The sequence below is a fragment of the Gadus morhua genome, chromosome 11, assembly GCF_902167405.1.
Source record: "Gadus morhua chromosome 11, gadMor3.0, whole genome shotgun sequence".
NCBI classification, from domain to species: Eukaryota; Metazoa; Chordata; class Actinopteri; order Gadiformes; family Gadidae; genus Gadus; species Gadus morhua.
Genome location: NC_044058.1, coordinates 13,406,238 through 13,424,990, shown reverse-complemented (window position 1 = coordinate 13,424,990; position 18,753 = coordinate 13,406,238). Strand labels below are relative to the sequence as shown.

The window sequence follows — 18,753 nt, the reverse complement described above, 5'->3', positions numbered from 1 at the left end:
TTGAACTCCCACTCTCAGCAAACATTTGTAAGACCATAGATTACATCATTTTCTATTTATATTGGAGTTGAGAAAGGGTGGCAAGCGCAGCGTATCACAGCGCTATCCATGGTATTGGAAGGGGGAAATAATTCTTGCATGTTTTATTTGGTTGTGCGTGATCGCACCCCTTGTGTGACCCCATGAGGAAAGTCCAAGATAGGCTATTAGAGTAAAATTATTGCTTCAATACAAATATTTTTTATATAGTATATTGTATTAATCTACAAATGCAGGGACATTTCTAATCCTGCAATTCTTGAGTAATAAATATGAATAAAAAGGTTCAAAACAGTTCCCCATCTGTTTTGTTTTTTTCACAAATAGCCCACTATATATTCTAAAGGCATACAGTTTAAAGCCTCGAAAAATTGTAGGCTGGGTAGGCTATATCGGTGCCCAGTATACCCATTTTGGTGGACTGTCTTCCTACTACTACTCAATCGGGAATTGATATGATGGCTTTTACTTTGACGTGCATAAACCTAATGTAACCGGAAGTGTCCTTTAACGTCAGCTACTTTAACGCTCGCTAGGACGAGCTGCGGCTCTGCGGCAACGTTGTATGCTGCCCGGTTGGCTGGAGAAGCGATCTGCGGGAGTGACAAGTGTCATACTCGTCGGAAGGATTTCCCCATTCATGGTTCTCTTGAGGAAACGATATCATTAGAAATAAGGATCCTGTGGAGTTGCATCCAGGGGGTGAGACATTCATTTAAAATGTTTCCTTCTTTTTTGATTGCTATTCTAACCATTATTGACGTATGATTGTTTTATGAGATGGCAATTTGTTAATCAAGTGTGTTATATTGGTTATACTAGTTATATACTGTAACTTAGTTAAATTATCAAATATAATAGGATATAATAGAATCATATAATATATAATCGTAAAATAAAAATCTAACTGTGACGCCAAATCAAACTAGCCAATAGAATAACCCTCCTTTTCGATTTGCTGGTATAGGCTATAAGAGGACATTATTATAATATGTAGCCATCGCCTACATGGAATGAACCTGGGACATGAACAGAATTGTCGATTCAACAGCCTTGTAGGTTGACGCATAAACCTATTAAAAATCGGTTCGAAATAAAGTAATAAAAAGTGCTTAACAGACCATTAACATATATATTTGGAAATATAATTTGATGTCGCCTGTCTTGTCTACGTACCCACCTCGATACTCTTTATTCAACAAACGCTTATAATACACGTTATACTTGTTGTCTTATTCCGTCTCAATTTAAGGTGTACTCCTGCATGTCTTGACATTTACATATTCTTAGGTGAACAATATTTTCTCAGTGTAATATAATGATATTGACATATAAGTATGTCATTGAGTTACTTGACAGATGATGAATTAGAATTTCAAAATTGTAAGATATCTAAGTGCTAAACATTGCCACAACAATAATCGACCCGAAGGAATTTCTGAATATGATGGGTTTCAAAATGTTGCCATTGCATGGACTCATTGCTTCCCTCGTTGTTGATCGAACTAACTTTGCAATAAACTATGACAGAGGTAGAACTTAGCCTATCCATGATGAGGTATGATGGCACGGTTAACGGACACATTTGACCCTTGCCCATTGATTTCCATAAAGGAAATAATTACTGGGCAACTGTGAACTGTTACCCATATCAAGCCTATCACGATATCTTAAAACTTCCTTCACGGCAGCGCCGCATGGCGTTGCGTGATGAGGATTCCTCGAAAGGATTTGAGGTTTCCGGAATTTTTCACGCATAGCAAGACATAACGTCTTTTAATGAAAACAGTCGAGACTTTGTAAAGATAAAGCGATCAAAAGGTCTTCCCACACCACTGGCCCTTGAGGAAAGACAACACAAAGTCAATGAAAGAGAGAGAGAGAGAGAGAGAGAGAGAGAGAGAGAGAGAGAGAGAGAGAGAGAGAGAGAGAGAGAGAGAGAGAGAGAGAGAGAGAGAGAGAGAGAGAGAGAGAGAGAGAGAGAGAGAGAGAGAGAGAGAGAGAGAGAGAGAGAGAGAGAGAGAGAGAGAGAGAGAGAGAGAGAGAGAGAGAGAGAGAGAGAGAGAGAGAGAGAGAGAATATTAGTGGCATACTGCTGGAGAAAAAGAGTGAGTGATGACAGAGAGAGAGAGAGAATATTAGTGGCATACTGCTGGAGAAAAAGAGTGAGTGATGACGAGAGTACGAGACCTTCTAGGAAATGGATGGAAATGTTTTAATGACCACCTCTGGGGATGTGACCGCAGCAGTTTGCAGGAAACTGTTTGAAGATGCTTGACTAAAGAGAATTAAGGAAGGGACTGCGGTTGAGCTCACTGTGAGGCAGAATAATGGTGTACTTATTCTAACACTCTCACCCAACATGAGATGCGCTGGCGGATCAAGAAAATATGATATAATATAAAATATTTTTTTGTGTGGTGTTTTTGGAATCGTTTGCCAAATAGGTGGATAATATGGCTGTGGAAAACGATAATAAAGTTTTAAAAAGTCAGTGTTTGTTGAAACATTGCACACACTTTAATTAGTAAAGCACTGGAGTTATATTTTTTATTGGTTATAGAGTGGCGAAGTCAAGATCGAAAAATATGAATGGGCTTCAATGGAGAGAAAGTAATTATTTTCTGGTCCCAGTCTTTAATGCCCTGGATTACACATATGTTGTTTGTGGATTTAAATGATAATTTTTCATGCAAAGAAAACCCAATTTTTTTTTAGCTAATAAGTTTCATAATGTAACGTTTTGTGTGAGGCCACTTTGTGAACTACAGCTCTTCGCTGCAATCGACGCGAATGATATACGTCACCACACGCACTTGGATCTCCGGTACAGACATGGCGATCCCTCTGCTCCACTTCACCGCTTTTTTCCAAGGGGTGGATAAAAGCATCGAAAGAGGTGAAAACCATTATAAGTCGGGGCATGTGGAGAGTTTCAGTTATGCCGATGGGGAGATTGTCGGTCTTGTCAACGCCAGTCGCAGGGAGCGGGACGTCACATAGGCCTACGATGTAGTCTTTCTCATTGTGTTTTCTCTACACAGCCTTTAACTGAAGAATTGCACAATAAACGGTCAACCTCTTGAGATGAAAAATTATCATTTAAATCCACAAACAACACATGTGTCATCCGGGGCATATAAAGACTGGGACCAGAAAATAATTACTTTCTCTCCATTGAAACCCATTCATATTTTTCGATCTCATAGGTCCCATGGGCTCTACCGGAAGGGGCTTGACTTCGCCACTCTATTGATCAACACATGAAAGACGGTTAAGAGGTTGATTGCTGATTTATACCATTATATTGATTGATAATAAGCCGTTATTAGTCTACATGATAAATAATAGCCTATGACATATAGGCTAGTTAACCCAAGATGTCATGACATTACAAAACTGCTATATCATCCCAGCTGCCTGCTAGTAAATTTAGTCCTGATGGGGGGGCCATCAGGACTTCTTGTATATAGGGTCCAGAATGTTAGCGAGTGATAACACACCCAGACAGTAGACAGACTTGAGACTTGATTTAGTCACACAACAAAATGGACACAAAGACACCCTTGATGAAATGGTTGGTATTTAAAGTGTCTGACTGCATTTGACATAGCTGCCATTTGGACATGGGAAGAAAAAGCAAGTTTTAGTTGAAGTCGTGAGACAAAAGCAACAAAACTGGGGCCTAGTTGTGTCCATTAATCCCCCAATGTTTGAGGTTCCCTTCAACCTCCTGGTTTTTCCATTCAATGTTTCTTGACACTTTTCTAGACAAACTTAGAAACTGATATACAACTAGTATATTCCAGTATTTAACACTGGTACTCCAGTACCACATTTCAGCTGGCTGGGGGAGGTAAGCAGCGATAGTCTTTCTTATTCCCTATTTTCGAGAGTTAAAGTATCTCATTCTATTAGTCGAGCCTAGGTGGATGTTTACTGCATATTCATCAAAGTCACCAAATGTGGATTTGTATTTTCTAACGCAAGTGCCACTGCAATGATCCACATGCCCACATTTGGTCTAATTTTATGCCCTACCACTGTTTGAATAAAAAACACATGATGCATTTTATCTCATTCGTGTTTCCCAGATCAGAGTAGTGTCTGTCCCTTGCGCATGAATCAAATGATGCATGGCAATCAATTAATAAATGTGCTTTCCATAACCATATCCAACCATAATAATTTTTCACAGAACGCACCAGAGATGTGTAATGGCAAGCGAGTCATAATGTTTGAAATAAACTTCCAGCTGGAAGGACCTGGGTTCAAATGTTCTAAGCCTATTTGTAGCCGTTCCTTTGTTCAATATCCTTAACACCTACATCCTTATTGATATATTTATTTATTTATTTTCTTAATAAATCACATACACCTTCATGCCATTTATTGCCATTTATACCACATCCTTGTTAAATACTTGATCCTGATTGGTCAATAGTGTTACAAGGGTGTGCATTATTTAAAGGCCCCATGGCATGAACATTTCACTTGATGAGGTTTTCTAACATTAATATGAGTTCCCCTAGCATGCCTATGGTCCCCTAGTGGCTAGAAATGACGTTAGGTGTAAAACGAGCACTAGGTATCCTGCTCCGCCTTTGAAAAATGAAAGCTGAGACGCTCCGATTAGGTATTTGGCCCCATATGTCGTCATAAGGGGCCAGGTTACCTCCCCTTTCTCTGCTTTGCCTCCCCAGAGAATTTGGCCTGCCAATGAGAAAATGAGCTACGACCGTGTGAGTGCCGCATGTGTGTGTGTGTGAATATACACACACTGTAACGCAAGTGTGGTACACTTCTTTGTTATTTGGATAACTGTTCTGCTGTTGGTGTTATGGCGCATACCACGCAACATAAGCTAAGATTTGTGTAAAGCTCTGCGTCAGGTACTCTGGCGTCTCTGGTGCTTCCACAACGAGACTCGTAGTGGGGGTCATCACCACTAACACCTATATGAAAGCATCCATAAAGTAGCATGCCATGGGACCTTTAGAAATAATGGGACACCGTACACCTAGCACCTCTGCCTTTTAACAGTTCCTAGTCAATGGTCACCAAATCCAACATTAAAAACAATGGTCAAACAGAACCTTTGAACTATTGTTTTCTGGACAATGCATAAACAATATGCTAAAAGCACCACATTAAAATATTTCAATTTCATATTAAATAATGATAAAGAGAAAGTGGCAAAGGTTATTTATATGTAACCGTTGTTGGTAAATGTGGTATAAGTTGAATAAACCACTGTCCAGTTATTGGACAATGATGTACTTCAGAGGCGAGGACAACCTCATCTCGGCCTCATCACCTTCTACATTTTTTACAATAATAAGACACCGCACAATGGCTTATTCCTCACATATTTCATGCCAATGCTAGAGGGTTCCCCTGAATGAACCTCAGCTATATATCCTTACAGAGCCAGTGGCAACTAGTGGTTACTGTAGCATCCTTATGTTCAGTTGACACATACGATCCTCTTACCTTGAGAAAAGTATGGGCGGGCATTTAATAACAATATTAAACAAAAGTATGATGAGATTGAATCAACATTAGTGTCAGGACACAACTAACACACTCACTTAGTCCGATTCCATATTTCTTAAGATGGCAAAATGAATGAACAAAGTAGTGCGATTCTTTTAAAGAAGTTCACATTTCATTTTCATCGTAAAGACAAAGCCAAAAGCTTTAATAACAGCGCGCTCCATCAGGAAGCAGGTGTGCATGCAAGACAACTCTGGACTCTGCTGGACTAATATGGGCTTGAAAAGCAATGGCTTCTGGGAAAGACCAGCCTGTTCTCCAAACACAATGACAGAAAAGATGGTTTGTCGAACAACCAATTAGAATTAGTTTGGAGATCATGTTGAATAGACAAAAGTCCTGAACATCAATTACAGGTTAATAAAATATCCCTCTATGACCTCATATTTATAAGAATAGTATTTTAAATATTCTATTAAATATTTCAGATTGTCCACGCCTAGACAGACATGAGTCATTAGAACATGATTGTTATACCTTATATTATAAGGTTAGGCGGTTATATTATAAAAAATGTGATTTAGAATTGCAACAATATAACAACTGCAATTCTAACACCTGTGATTCCTATTTGTTAATGTCAATACAATTCCAGTAGATAGCTAGCCTTAGTATTTTGCATAACTTAACGTTCTATCTTTTTCTCTCTGATAATTATGTTATTTGTAAGAGATGATTGTTCCTCTTCATGGCCAATCTTTCACACTAGCTGGACTTGAATGTGGTTATCTAGCAACTTCTATTTATTCAGTAAGTCAAGAAATAATTACAGGATACATGCATGGCTGTTCCAAGTAGGGATGTATCTGTAATCTGCAAACCCTTCTGCCCTTGCTGGTTTACAGCATGAAATTAGACACAATTAAGTGCTTGATAGACACACGTTGGCCTTGTTGGAACATTTATATTGAGATGACCAAATAACCTAACACTTTATCTGAAAGGGTGTGCATGAGACTCACACGACGTCACACAAAAATGGCATATAATATCATGTCATGAACCTAAAGGAGGCTTTATGAATGTTTACCACTGTTGTCAATGCTGTTTGTCTGCTGTTTGGCCATGGCCTTGGACCATTGGCCAGTTTAACAATTAGTTTACACCTAAAGAATATATCTTTTTAAGTTGTAAAACTAATCCTGCTGTAGGATTTTTAGGACAGGTTATGCAGTCTTAGTTAATGTCAGGTTATCAAAACAAAGACATTGACAGGTTATGTTGTCACAACAAACACACCTCAAACAGTGTGGACTCTACACTAAAATGACATAATGGATCGAATGCACATCCAGAAAGACTCCTTCATGTTGATGGCCGGTGTCATGTCTAGGTTGACTATGAAAATAAACCCACATAATAATACAAATCAGCTGCTATCTTTGAGCTAACTTCACACTTTTGCCCTACTCTGACAGACTCCCCCCCCTCCCCAGCCCTCATGCACACCCCAGCGGCTGGTGAGTGATCGAGACCTCGAAGCGGAACGGCCACAGCGGTCATGAACATGGCAGTCGTGAACATGTCCGGTGAGAACTGGTTCCAGCAGATGGAGCATTCTGGGAACTCCACCAATGGCTACTACTACGACCAGCAGAACTACACCCTGCACCCGTCGCTGCAGCCGGGCCCGCCGATCGGCTCCAAGCCAATGGCCTGCGAGCAGGTGCACATCGCCACAGAGGTCTGTATAAACCCCTTCTGTGTGGACCTCCTTCTGTTTGTACCTCCTTCTGTGTGGACCTCCTTCTGTTTGTACCTCCTTCTGTGTGGTCATCCTTCTGTGTGAACCTCCTTCTGTGTCTACCTCTTCTGTGTGGACCTCCTTCGGTCTGGCCCTCCTTCTGTGTGGACCTCCTTCTTTGTTCACCTCCTTCTGTGTGGACCTCCTTCGGTCTGGCCCTCCTTCTGTGTGGACCTCCTTCTGTGTGTACCTCTTCTGTTTGTACCTCTTCTGGGTGTATCTCTTCAGTATGCACCTCTGTGTGTCTGTTTGCTATGCAGTGTGTATTTGTTGATGTCCTAATTAATTCATTAAAATTGCTGCATAATACGCTCATGCAGATTTCTGTACTCTACACAGTACAGAGATCTGTCTCTGTACTGTGTCTCTTCACTAAGCATTGCAGTTTACTGCTTTAATATCGCTATACGTTATTGCTCTTGGGTTGTTCCTCACCCATACATCTGTACTGTGTACATCTCTGTTGATGGAGCAGATATTCCTCATCCTGGGGATCATCTCCCTGCTCGAGAACATCCTGGTCATCACAGCTATCGTGAAGAACAAGAACCTCCACTCGCCCATGTACTTCTTCGTCTGCAGGTAACATGCACCTCAGAAATGAAATCACAAATAACATCATCAAACACACTCACACACACACACACACACACTGTCTTTGTGTTTTTACACACAAACACATACTTGACATCATTTAAGTCAGGCACATATGACATCGCAGCCGTACGGCTATAAACATAGTGTCTAACATCACCGGCTGCAGTTGGCTGGCTTGCCTGCGTGTTGTTGGTACTTTGATCTGAGGCTGTGTGCCTTCTTGTGGCCCCTTGCAGTCTGGCGGTGGCCGACATGCTGGTGAGCGTGTCGAACGCGTGGGAAACCATTGTGATCTACCTGCTGAACAATCGGCAGCTTGTGGTGGAGGACAGCTTCATCCGCCAGATGGACAACGTGTTTGACTCCCTGATCTGCATCTCTGTGGTGGCGTCTATGTGTAGCCTGCTGGCCATCGCTGTGGACCGGTAGGGCTGACAGGAGGAGAGGGAGAGAGGGGGACTGGTTGCTTGGTTAGCAGGCTGAATGTGTTGTCCTTTGACTCAACACAATGCATACAAATGTTGCTATACATATGCAGATGCACTGATGAGCATGTACTGAGAAGAGTTGTCAGAGAGGCCGAATGCTTTGAAGCCTTATTATGTCGACAACAAATAATGAATCTCGGTATTGCATATTGATTTGCTTACTGCCTTGTGCTTTACTTTTTTCAGCCACACATGCACCGCATAAAACCGATGACAGCGCTACTTGCTAAATGAGCAGAGTTTTGAGTTGACTGGATAGTGTGATGTTTGCATAGGAGGCTGGTGTCAAAATAGGTCACCGTTTATATTATTTCTCTAGTTAGCTATTACTTCTTGCATCAGTGTATGAAGACAACAAGGTGGTAAACAGACCCTTTATGATCCGCCCCCGCCAGGTATGTGACCATCTTCTACGCGCTCCGGTACCACAACATCGTCACGGTGAGGCGTGCCGGCTTCATCATCGCCGGCATCTGGACCTTCTGCACGGGCTGCGGCATTGTCTTCATCATCTACTCGGACACCACCCCCGTCATCATCTGCCTGGTGTCCATGTTCTTCGTCATGCTGCTGCTCATGGCATCGCTCTACAGCCACATGTTCATGCTGGCGCGCTCTCACGTCAAACGCATCGCCGCCCTACCGGGCTACAACTCCATCCACCAACGGGCCAGCATGAAGGGGGCCATCACGCTCACCATCCTTCTGGGCATCTTCATCGTGTGCTGGGCCCCGTTCTTCCTGCACCTCATCCTCATGATCTCCTGCCCCCGCAACCTATACTGCGTGTGCTTCATGTCCCACTTCAACATGTATCTTATCCTCATCATGTGCAACTCCGTGATCGACCCGCTCATCTATGCCTTCCGCAGCCAGGAGATGAGAAAGACCTTCAAGGAGATCATCTGCTGTTACAGCCTCCGCAACGCCTGCGCCAACATCTGGGCACTCACGGGCAAATACTGAGCGAGCCACAACTTGTGTGTGTGTGTGTGTGGTAGGGGGAGGGGGGGGGCGGGCGGTATTGAGGCAGGTGGCTTGGATGAAATGACATGCAGATGGAACGCAACTGTGAAGTGAAGCACTGGGATGGGGGAAAAAAAGAGGCTTGGATTCGTAGGTCCGAGATACAGCTTTCAGTGGACACAAGGTTGGGCTGGAGCGGAGGGTGTTCTGCCTCTACGCAAGAAGAAAAGTCTAGGCATGTAGTATTGCAGTATTGTATTTATAAGTATACTATATTTTGTGACTGTACTCGTTTGTGTTCTCAACCGTGGAACAATGTGCTATAGTGAGATGCTGGCGGTATTCACTCAGACAACTAAAGACTTTTCATTATATGCAACTTGAGGATGTTCTTTGTGGAACCGAACGTTATGCCGTAAGCACCAGGTCAGCTTTGTCTCGCCTGTCCGACTACTTTTTTAAGATAGTAGTCTGTTGAATCACTAACCCCCCCCCCCCACACACACACACACACACACACACACACACACACACACACACACACACACACACACACACACACACACACACACACACACACACACTGCATTGTGTTTGTGTGGGGGTTGCATTCACTGTTTTATGAAAAACAAATAACTTACTTCAATCAAAATTCTGCACTGTACCCATTGCAAGATATAATGAAGGTAGGGAAGTTTCCCGGGAATTAGACGAGAATGAAGTAGGGATGTTTATTTTCCAGCCACTGGAGTACATTTGCACAGCCTGTCTTCAGGTCATTCCAAAACACAGCCACTTGACTCTTCTACTTCTGTGAGGAGCTCATGAATCTTAATTATGCCTTTGTATTACAGTTGCCTGTTGCAAATCCCTTCTCTCCTTTGTTATGTAGCAAGAGACAGAGCTGCAAGAGGGCTGTAGCAAAGGATTAGGAATAAAAAGAAACCAAAACAGCTGTTGGGTCGCTGTTTTTGAGCCAATCAATTATTGCGGGTTGTGTTTGTGCCTTTCACATCTGTATGTGGTGAACTGCCTGTCAGTCAGTCTGATTGGGTGCAAGCATGTCTGCCCTTTTTTAAGATTTATATTGTGTAGAAATTCAGGAAACAGGAATAGTGATGATGCCTTATGCATCCAATTTACTTAAGCTGATTCTGCTAATGCTAATGTAGTTAATGGTTTGCGCTGTAATTTTGTCATTACGTGTCATGTAATTATGAATGTGCAATGCTGCTTTGTGAATTTGTCCGTCCAGAGTTTTTCATGCCTACTTTAAGTAGCAGGTATCTCTCAGGAGATAATTTGGAGAAGTCTGTCTGCGTGTATTAATTAACCTCTGGAGTTTAATGGGATTAGCATTCCAGCAAATGTTCAGTTGTGGTCTGCTGTCTCTGTCGTTAGAATTGTGACCTTTGTCAGTGTTACCAGTGTATACAACAGTCTATGATGATCACGTTACAACTTGAAGCACAGTTATTGAGTTGACACAAATAGGACAATCGATTAATGCATATGTTACAAAAAATATCCGAGGCGTATGCACCAAGTAAAGCTGAAATTAATGCCGTGCATCACTAAAAGATACATACATTTAAATTTGTGATCACTATTGGCAGTGTTGTTTAAAGTGAACTGCTTTGCAAATGTTTTTGTGCCAAATACACACATCTTCCTTATTTATCTGTTAATACACAAGGAAGTGTTTACAAGGGTGTAGTGGTAAAGATGTCATATTTGAAAGGCTTTGCACACATATATATTATATATATATATATATATATATATATATATATATATATATATATATATATATTAAGCAATAGATCACGACAGGCTGTGGTATGTGCTCATTATACCACTGTTAAGGGGCGTTGTCCGGCCCGACGCGCAGCGGAGGCGACCCCTCTCACAGGCCGGCGACCCCTCTCACAGTGGTATAATGAGCACATACCACTGACTGAAGTGATCTATTGCTTTTATACAACGGTTACTATTATGGCGAAACGAAAGTCATAGACACACTACATTTAAAAAGAAACCAAGAAAGTCAAAGTAGCCGTTTTATTAAAGAATACAAAAAAGTAGCCCCTCCTGGCTGCCTTCAAAATGAACGACGGTCGCTATGCAACACACTTTAGCGTCCCTCCGAGAGAAGGCTCGGCTAGAGCGGTTCGCCGGCAATTTATCCTATGGAGCAGTTCACTCGCCGTGTGCCTAAGCTTTCGTTAGTCTCTACATCGCCTTGCTCACTCCCGGAGTAACAACATTTACACCCTCTCCATCATCCAACATGTTTTACTTAGTAACTTTTTCTACTTCCAGGCGCGGAGTGATATGCAAACTTTCACAAAATGATCGGGCGTCATAGCAGTTATGTATACGCTCATTATACAACAGTTAGGAACCAATCAGATCGCTGGATTTAGGCCCCCCGTTGTATAAATATATTTATACAGAAGAACTGCATCCACGAAGCACACTGGAGGCCTTTTGACGGCGAGTGAACTGCTCCGTAGGATAAATTGCCGGCAAACCGCTCTAGCCGGCTACTTTGACTTTCTTGGTTTCTTTTTAAATGTAGTGTGTCTATGACTTTTGTTTTTCCATAATAGTAACCGTTGTATAAAAGCAATAGATCACTTCAGTCAGTGGTATGTGCTCATTATACCACTGTGAAGGGGGTCGCCGGCCCTCCGCTGCGCGTCGGGGCCGGACAACGCCCCGTAACAGTGGTATAATGAGCACATACCACAGCCTGTCGTGATCTATTGCTTAAATATATATATATATATATATATATATATATATATATATATATATATATATATATATATATATATATATATATATATATATATAATATATATATAAATATATATGTATATATATATATATATATATATATATATGCATATGGTGTCAGTATGCGCAATGGAAAATGTGATACTACTATTATTTGTTGCAATATGGCGGTCAAATAAAATATAATGTGGAGTGAAATGGGACTTTATTATTGAAAGCGTAAAAACAAGTAGTATGTTATAAACAATATCGTAACATTTCCGAACTGGTCATTAAGAAAACATGAATTGGCTTACTTTCTTTGATATATATATATATATATATATATTTATTTTTTTTCTCAAGCGATCGGTGGATCACCGTGGTGATAAGTAGGCTTCTAACGGTGGTCGTCGGTCTGAGGACCACTGTTAGGATAAATAGCATTGGTCGGAAAAAAAGAAGTGGTCGAAAAAAATACGTAATCGCCCGTATATGAAAATATTTGATCACAGAAACCAAGCCAATTCATGTTATTTTTAAAACCAGTTTCTGTAATTTCAGTTACAAGATATTTTTTTAGTACAATACTGTTTTTATGCTTTTATTAATAAAGTCGCATATTCCACTCAATATGTTAGGAGGGACTCACCAATGCAGCAAATATAAATAACAGATATTGGAACGTGTATGTATCTTCTTAAAATTACCTTATTTTGTGGGTAATTGGATTGGCCTCCCATTGGTGGTGACCTGCCCTACTGACAGGAAGTATTGACCTGTATGTGTCACGTGATAGCCTTGACCTACGGCTAGTAATTACAGACAGAGGTGTGGATCATCACCTTAATCACCTGTTTTGCATAGTTTTGTTATCATTTTGACTATTATTAAACTTTTGTTTGGAACCTAGAAAGGGACTATTTTTATTTAAAAAATAAGTTGTGGAAACCTTTGATTTCCACAGTTTTTCAACACAAACACAATAAATTACGTCATCTGACATTATCGCCATCCCACGTCTTCAAAACACAAGAATCGACGATCACAAACAGTGAGTAGAAAACATCTTATATGGATGTAATGAATCGAACAGGCTATAAATGTTGGCTAAACGGGCTATAAATGCCCTTTTTGCCTTTAGACTTTTTGGAAACTATAATATTTCTCTACATCTTAAGTATATTTGCTATATTTATATATAGACTCACAGTAAAATACATTGTATTAAAAGTGAAATGACAAAACGATAAAAAATAAGTTTATATTCTTGGAGCAAACGGTAGTTCTACTGGGAGCACCACCACCATTCCGAGCAGAAGAGCATCTTCCGGAAGGTGTGTCTGAGCTCGGCGCTGCGGAAGGCATAGATGGCGGGGTCGATGAGGGCGTGGCTCATCAGCAGCGCCACGTGCAGCTGGAACAGCGAGCGGTAGCACTCGCAGTACGGGTTGGCGTGGCACGTCATGATGAGGATGAGGTGGAAGAAGAACGGCGCCCAGCACACCATGAAGGACCCGAACAGGATGGTGAGCGTCACCGCGCCTCTCATGCTGCCGCCGCTCCAACAGTGTCTCTGGCGCTTCACGCTAGGGGTGTAAGCGGCGATCTTTCTGGCGTGGCTACGTGCCAGCAAGAACATGTAGACGTAGAGGAAGATGATGAGCAGCAAGGAGATGGCGAAGACGGCTATGAAGAAGGTCTTGATGAAGGCAGTGTCGAAAAAGCGCACCATGAGCATGGCCGACACGCCGCACGTCGTCCAGATGAAGGCCAAGATGGCGGCCGCCCGCCGCATAGTCATGATGTTGTGATAGCGGAGCGCGTGGAAGATAGTGAGGTAGCTGTACAGGGGCGATAACAAATCAGGCTTTGTGGATAATGATCTGCACTTTCAGTCAACAACAAAATGAATTATAAACGGTTCAAAGCACTCCAGAATAAGATCTAAGATATCCTGATGAAAAGAGATTTAGATATCTCTGATACACAATAACTAATTCAATTCTACTACCAAATAGCCCTGAGCAGAAAACCGAGCTGTTTACTTCTATTTGTGTTTGTATGTATTTGCATTTGACGGTGTCTTTGCCGCTCCAATATGGTGGCGACGTTCGCATACGATCCAAAGGCCAATGCAGCTTCTGATTATACGTATGGATTACAACTACTATCTGTCCGAAGGTCCTGGTCCTTCATATCGACCTCCCTCTAGCTCCCCCCCATCCCAACCCCTACGTACCGGTCCAGCGCGATGGCCAGGAAGCTGAAGATGGAGCCCACAAACGACATGCACAGCAGGGAGTCGATCACGTCGTCCATCTTCCTCGCCGAGGAGCCCTGCTGGTCGACGAGTCCTCCGTCCGCAAACACCAGCATCATGTTCTCCACCGTCTTGGTGAGGCTGGCGATGGTGTTGAAGGCCGCCAGGCTGCAGATGAAGCAGTACATGGGCGAGTGGAGGTTGCGGTTGTACACCACGGCCACCACCACCAGCAAGTTCTCCATCAGACTCACCACCCCCATGGTGAAAAAGAGGGACACTGGCAGATGGACCTCTTGGCAGTCGGACTGATTGGCCCACAGGGTCTTCGTGGCTACCGTGGCGTGATTCATACCGAGAAGAGGAGGAAAGGTTCTTCACCCACATAGAGTAGGAGGTGGATCGTAGCACAACAACGAGGGTCCTCCGACTGTTACAGTCCTTAGTATTATATGTCCTTAGTGCTGTAATGTGGCCTTATACTAAGAAGGCCAAATTCACAGAATAGACTTTAACCATTTCAGTTGTGATGCACTGTGTTTATGTGATTTTCACAAAGTTCTTAAATGTTTAGATGATGCTGATATTGAAGTAGTTTCCCTTCCAGCAATGACCTTTTTGGTCTCTGGTGACGCATGAGTCGTAATGACAGGCCATGGTCTTCATGGAGAAAGGAGAAACGCGATGACCGTTCTCTCTCCGAAGATTACCCAAGGGAAAAACATCCCTTATGTATTAGAAGTGGGCGTTAGAGCGGCAGTAGGCTGTACAAGGACACAGACACAACGGATGGATGAGGACGTCAGTGGTCCCCTGGGCTGCCTTGTGTTCAAGGATGGTTTGGATTGAAGAAGTAGAGCCGCTCCAATAGAGCCCTCCCCTGTTAAATAACACAGCGTTAGTGTCAGTCGCTTCTGTGGCTGAGTGAAGCATTTGTCAAAAAGTACTGAGGACATCGCTGATGTGGAACCTTACGCGAGAAAACCTTCAAACCTTATGATTTGTCATCTATAATCAATTCGATCATCTTATTCAGACTACACACTCATCATCCGCATTACCTTGTCAAAACTTGCTAGGATACACAATAAGCTTACTTGAGTCACTAGTTCTAGTTATTTATTTGACTTTTCTCAAACTTTTCTCCCAGTCTTCTGATTCATAGTGACGCTGACAAAAACCCAAACTATTTAATTAATTGCAAACAAGCTGTCATGTTACTAAATACATTATAACCGATTACAGTACATCTGCCTCCATCTCACTACCTAAACCAGTGCCATCAATCATGCCATCAAATAATATGTAACAGTAACACAACGGAGGGTGCTCTGACGGAGGAGGCCTACAGACATTGTAGATGTCTGTAGCCCCCCCCCTCCCTACAGTGCATTAGATGATGATTAAATATGTTTTTACAGTTTGGTGGCAGAGTTGCATTGTGAGTCAAAGTCTTGCACAATGAAACCAATACGTCCAACTATTTCTTGAATTGAATTACCTTTGACATGTGTAGCTCAGCTATATGTCTAGGTTATTGTCGTGTGCTGCATTAAAATAACAGAGGAATCTAAACAACATTGAGTTTCAGGAATGAATTCAATGGCGGCTCATTGTTTGGATGGACAACGCAGTCACTGACGACCAGTGATAACCAATGTCAATGTATGTTTCCTTAGAGAGAGAAGAGTGTGTGTGTGTGTGTGTGTGTGTGTGTGTGTGTGTGTGTGTGTGTGTGTGTGTGTGTGTGTTTGTGTGTGTGTGTGTGTGTGTGTGTGTGTTTGTGTTTGTGCGCGCGCCTATGGGGATGCATCGATTTGTTGCCAAATGCCAATTTCTTTAAATGTCTTCTGACTACGGTTGCTGTGAGCCCTCAGGCTACTGAAGAGATGTGGCATTGCATATTGATGAAGTGACAACAAATTGATTATACCTCCCGCGACTATTTCCTGTTACTTCCACTCACGTGTTATTCAAATGAAAAGTGTTCAAATTCGCTCCCATCTAAGTGGAACCAACGACGTACAAACGGCTGTCAGCTAGCTCTTACCCCCTTCACATGCTCCTCACTGCCTCGTCCCCTGTCCCCAGTATAATGAGAAACACAGCAGTGTCCTGTCCCAGTATAATGAGAGACACATCACGGGTCTGTCCCCAGTATAATGAGACACACATCACTGGCCTGTCCTCAGTATAATGAGACAGAGACACATCACGGGTCTGTCCCCAGTATAATGAGAGACACACCACTGGTCTGTCCCCAGTATAATGAGACAGAGACACATCACTGGCCTGTCCCCAGTGTGAGACACACATCACCGGTCTGTCCCCAGTATTATGAGACACACATCACTGGTCTGTCCCCAGTATAATGAGAGACACATCGTTGGTCTGTCCCCAGTATAATGAGAGACACATCACTGGTCTGTCCCCAGTATAATGAGAGACACATCACTGGTCTGTCCCCAGTATGAGACACATATCACTGGTCTGTCCCCAGTATAATGAGACAGAGACCACTTGAAGCACACTCTGTTCTCTTCATTTTAATTTCTGTTTCAGTCTTGCTCAACTGATTACCATTAGCTGTGCTTTTCTTCCCCCTTGAGCCAAAACTCAGTGTTCCTTCCTGCCATGTTTTCTTGATCCCTCTCTTGTTGATCCCCTCTGCTGCGGGTGGCCATGAGGCGACATCCAGGAGGCTCACATGGTGTGAGGACACAGCAGTGTTGTGCAACACAAGACCAGATGGATTCCACGTCTGACAGAACACATCAGAGTCCCCTCACATCCGCTCTCCTTGTATTCATGACAGAACCACTCCGGATTTTCACCTGTGTTGTCTGCATGTGTCTACTGGCAGCCTAGTGTCCTCGGTGGGGGGGTGTTTTCAGATTCGTGGTCAATCTGTTGTCCGAGCCTGTTGTCTTTGGGTCTTGGAGTTTGAGTTGGCTCTGGTGTCCGCATGACCATCACAATGGGAATACACAGTGCATCTTAGACACCACAATGTTTAACATTTAGAAAAATAAGACGAATGAATGTTTTATAGCAGCAACCAATTTATTAATGGCTGTGGGTGAAAATAATTTAAAAGATAATAAAGATGAAATATACAATTCTTGAATTAATCAAGTGCTGTTTAGGAAGTAAGTGGTGTTAGCATGACACTACTACTACAACTACTACTACTACTACTGCAACTATTACTACTACTACTACAACTATTACTACTACTACCCCCAGCGCTACTACTACTACTACTATTACTACTACTACCAGCACAATTAGCACTACTTCTTCTACTACCACTACTACCACTATTTTCACTGCTACTACTACTACTGTGACTACACAGCCTTCTAGCCTTCAACTACCGTCTATTTATTTCAAAGCAGCACGCCTTACCTTCGTCTCCCCTTTGTCTGAGGTGCTTGAGGATAAACTTGATTCTTTGATTAAAATAAAACACGGCTGTAGGCTCAACATGGATGTGCTCCTCCAGACGAGTGAGGCAGCCATGGGTCATGTGTCCCCGGTTACGGGACGGCCTGTCGTCGCACCCTTGAATGGCAGAATCACCAAGGCTGGGCTTTATGTTGGTTTGGCCACAGCTCATCCATCCCTGGTAACAGCCCAAGGCCATGCAGTGCACGCACATCACACACACACACACACACACACACACACACACACACACACACACACACACACACACACACACACACACACACACACACACACACACACACACACCCCCACACAATTTGGCCAGAAATACATAAAATATATGATGTTAAAAATGTGCAGATGTTAATTGTCAAATACAAATGTAATCAATAAGCACATGTTCTTCTCCCCTTTGTTAATCATGTAAAGGCGTTTCTCCTGGGAAACATAAATAAACAAATAAACTGACACAAACATGAATCCAACACACAAAACATTTCCTGTTATATTTTACTCTGCGGTTTCTGACGAATGAGTTGCCCTTCCTGTGTCCTTTGTGTAATACAGTGTTTCTAGATATAAATAAGTAAGTACACCTTTGGCACATCCGGTTCTGTGAAAAGAGAGGGAAAAGAGTAGCCTTCTGTATTACAGTATTCAAATATTCTTCCCATACTTAGCCATATTGAGATGGATATTGGCCTAGCAATCTATAGATGATATCATCCAGCATTTCTTTGAATCCAAGGCGTAAACTCCAGCTCTTAATATCCTCATGAGCAGAGCAGTGTTGGCTGGTCTGTGCAGGGGGCAGGCCGCACGGAGGTAAATACGACGGCCTTTAGGGGAAGGCGATTAACAACACAGCG

General features: G+C 42.5%; 2 protein-coding genes across 2 annotated transcripts; one reads left to right on the top strand and one right to left on the bottom strand.

Annotated features, from left to right (window-relative positions):
• The first annotated feature begins 605 nt into the window (after window positions 1-605).
• LOC115553297 (melanocortin receptor 5-like) lies at window positions 606-9,878 on the top strand. The gene is made up of 5 exons (XM_030369436.1): window positions 606-741; window positions 7,014-7,279; window positions 7,815-7,921; window positions 8,173-8,361; window positions 8,820-9,878. Exons 2-5 carry the CDS (start codon window positions 7,097-7,099, stop codon window positions 9,388-9,390), a joined length of 1,050 nt encoding a protein of 349 aa, XP_030225296.1. The 5' UTR covers window positions 606-741; window positions 7,014-7,096; the 3' UTR covers window positions 9,391-9,878.
• A 3,107-nt stretch (window positions 9,879-12,985) lies between these two features.
• Window positions 12,986-17,988, bottom strand: mc2r (melanocortin 2 receptor). The gene is made up of 4 exons (XM_030371550.1): window positions 17,843-17,988; window positions 17,269-17,388; window positions 14,414-15,314; window positions 12,986-14,015 (listed from the first exon to the last, which is right to left on the bottom strand). Exons 3-4 carry the CDS (start codon window positions 14,785-14,787, stop codon window positions 13,460-13,462), a joined length of 930 nt encoding a protein of 309 aa, XP_030227410.1. The 5' UTR covers window positions 14,788-15,314; window positions 17,269-17,388; window positions 17,843-17,988; the 3' UTR covers window positions 12,986-13,459.
• Window positions 17,989-18,753: the final 765 nt, after the last annotated feature.

Bases quoted from the DNA above. Each gene is read 5' to 3' on its own strand.
- LOC115553297 (XM_030369436.1), top strand. From the start codon at position 7,097: ATGAACATGGCAGTCGTGAACATGTCCGGTGAGAACTGGTTCCAGCAG. The intron at 7,280-7,814 runs GTCTGTATAAAC...TTGATGGAGCAG, and splicing joins AGGTGCACATCGCCACAGAG to ATATTCCTCATCCTGGGGAT. The intron at 7,922-8,172 runs GTAACATGCACC...GGCCCCTTGCAG, and splicing joins ATGTACTTCTTCGTCTGCAG to TCTGGCGGTGGCCGACATGC.
- mc2r (XM_030371550.1), bottom strand. From the start codon at position 14,787: ATGAATCACGCCACGGTAGCCACGAAGACCCTGTGGGCCAATCAGTCC. The intron at 14,016-14,413 runs GTACGTAGGGGT...GCCCCTGTACAG, and splicing joins CTGGCCATCGCGCTGGACCG to CTACCTCACTATCTTCCACG.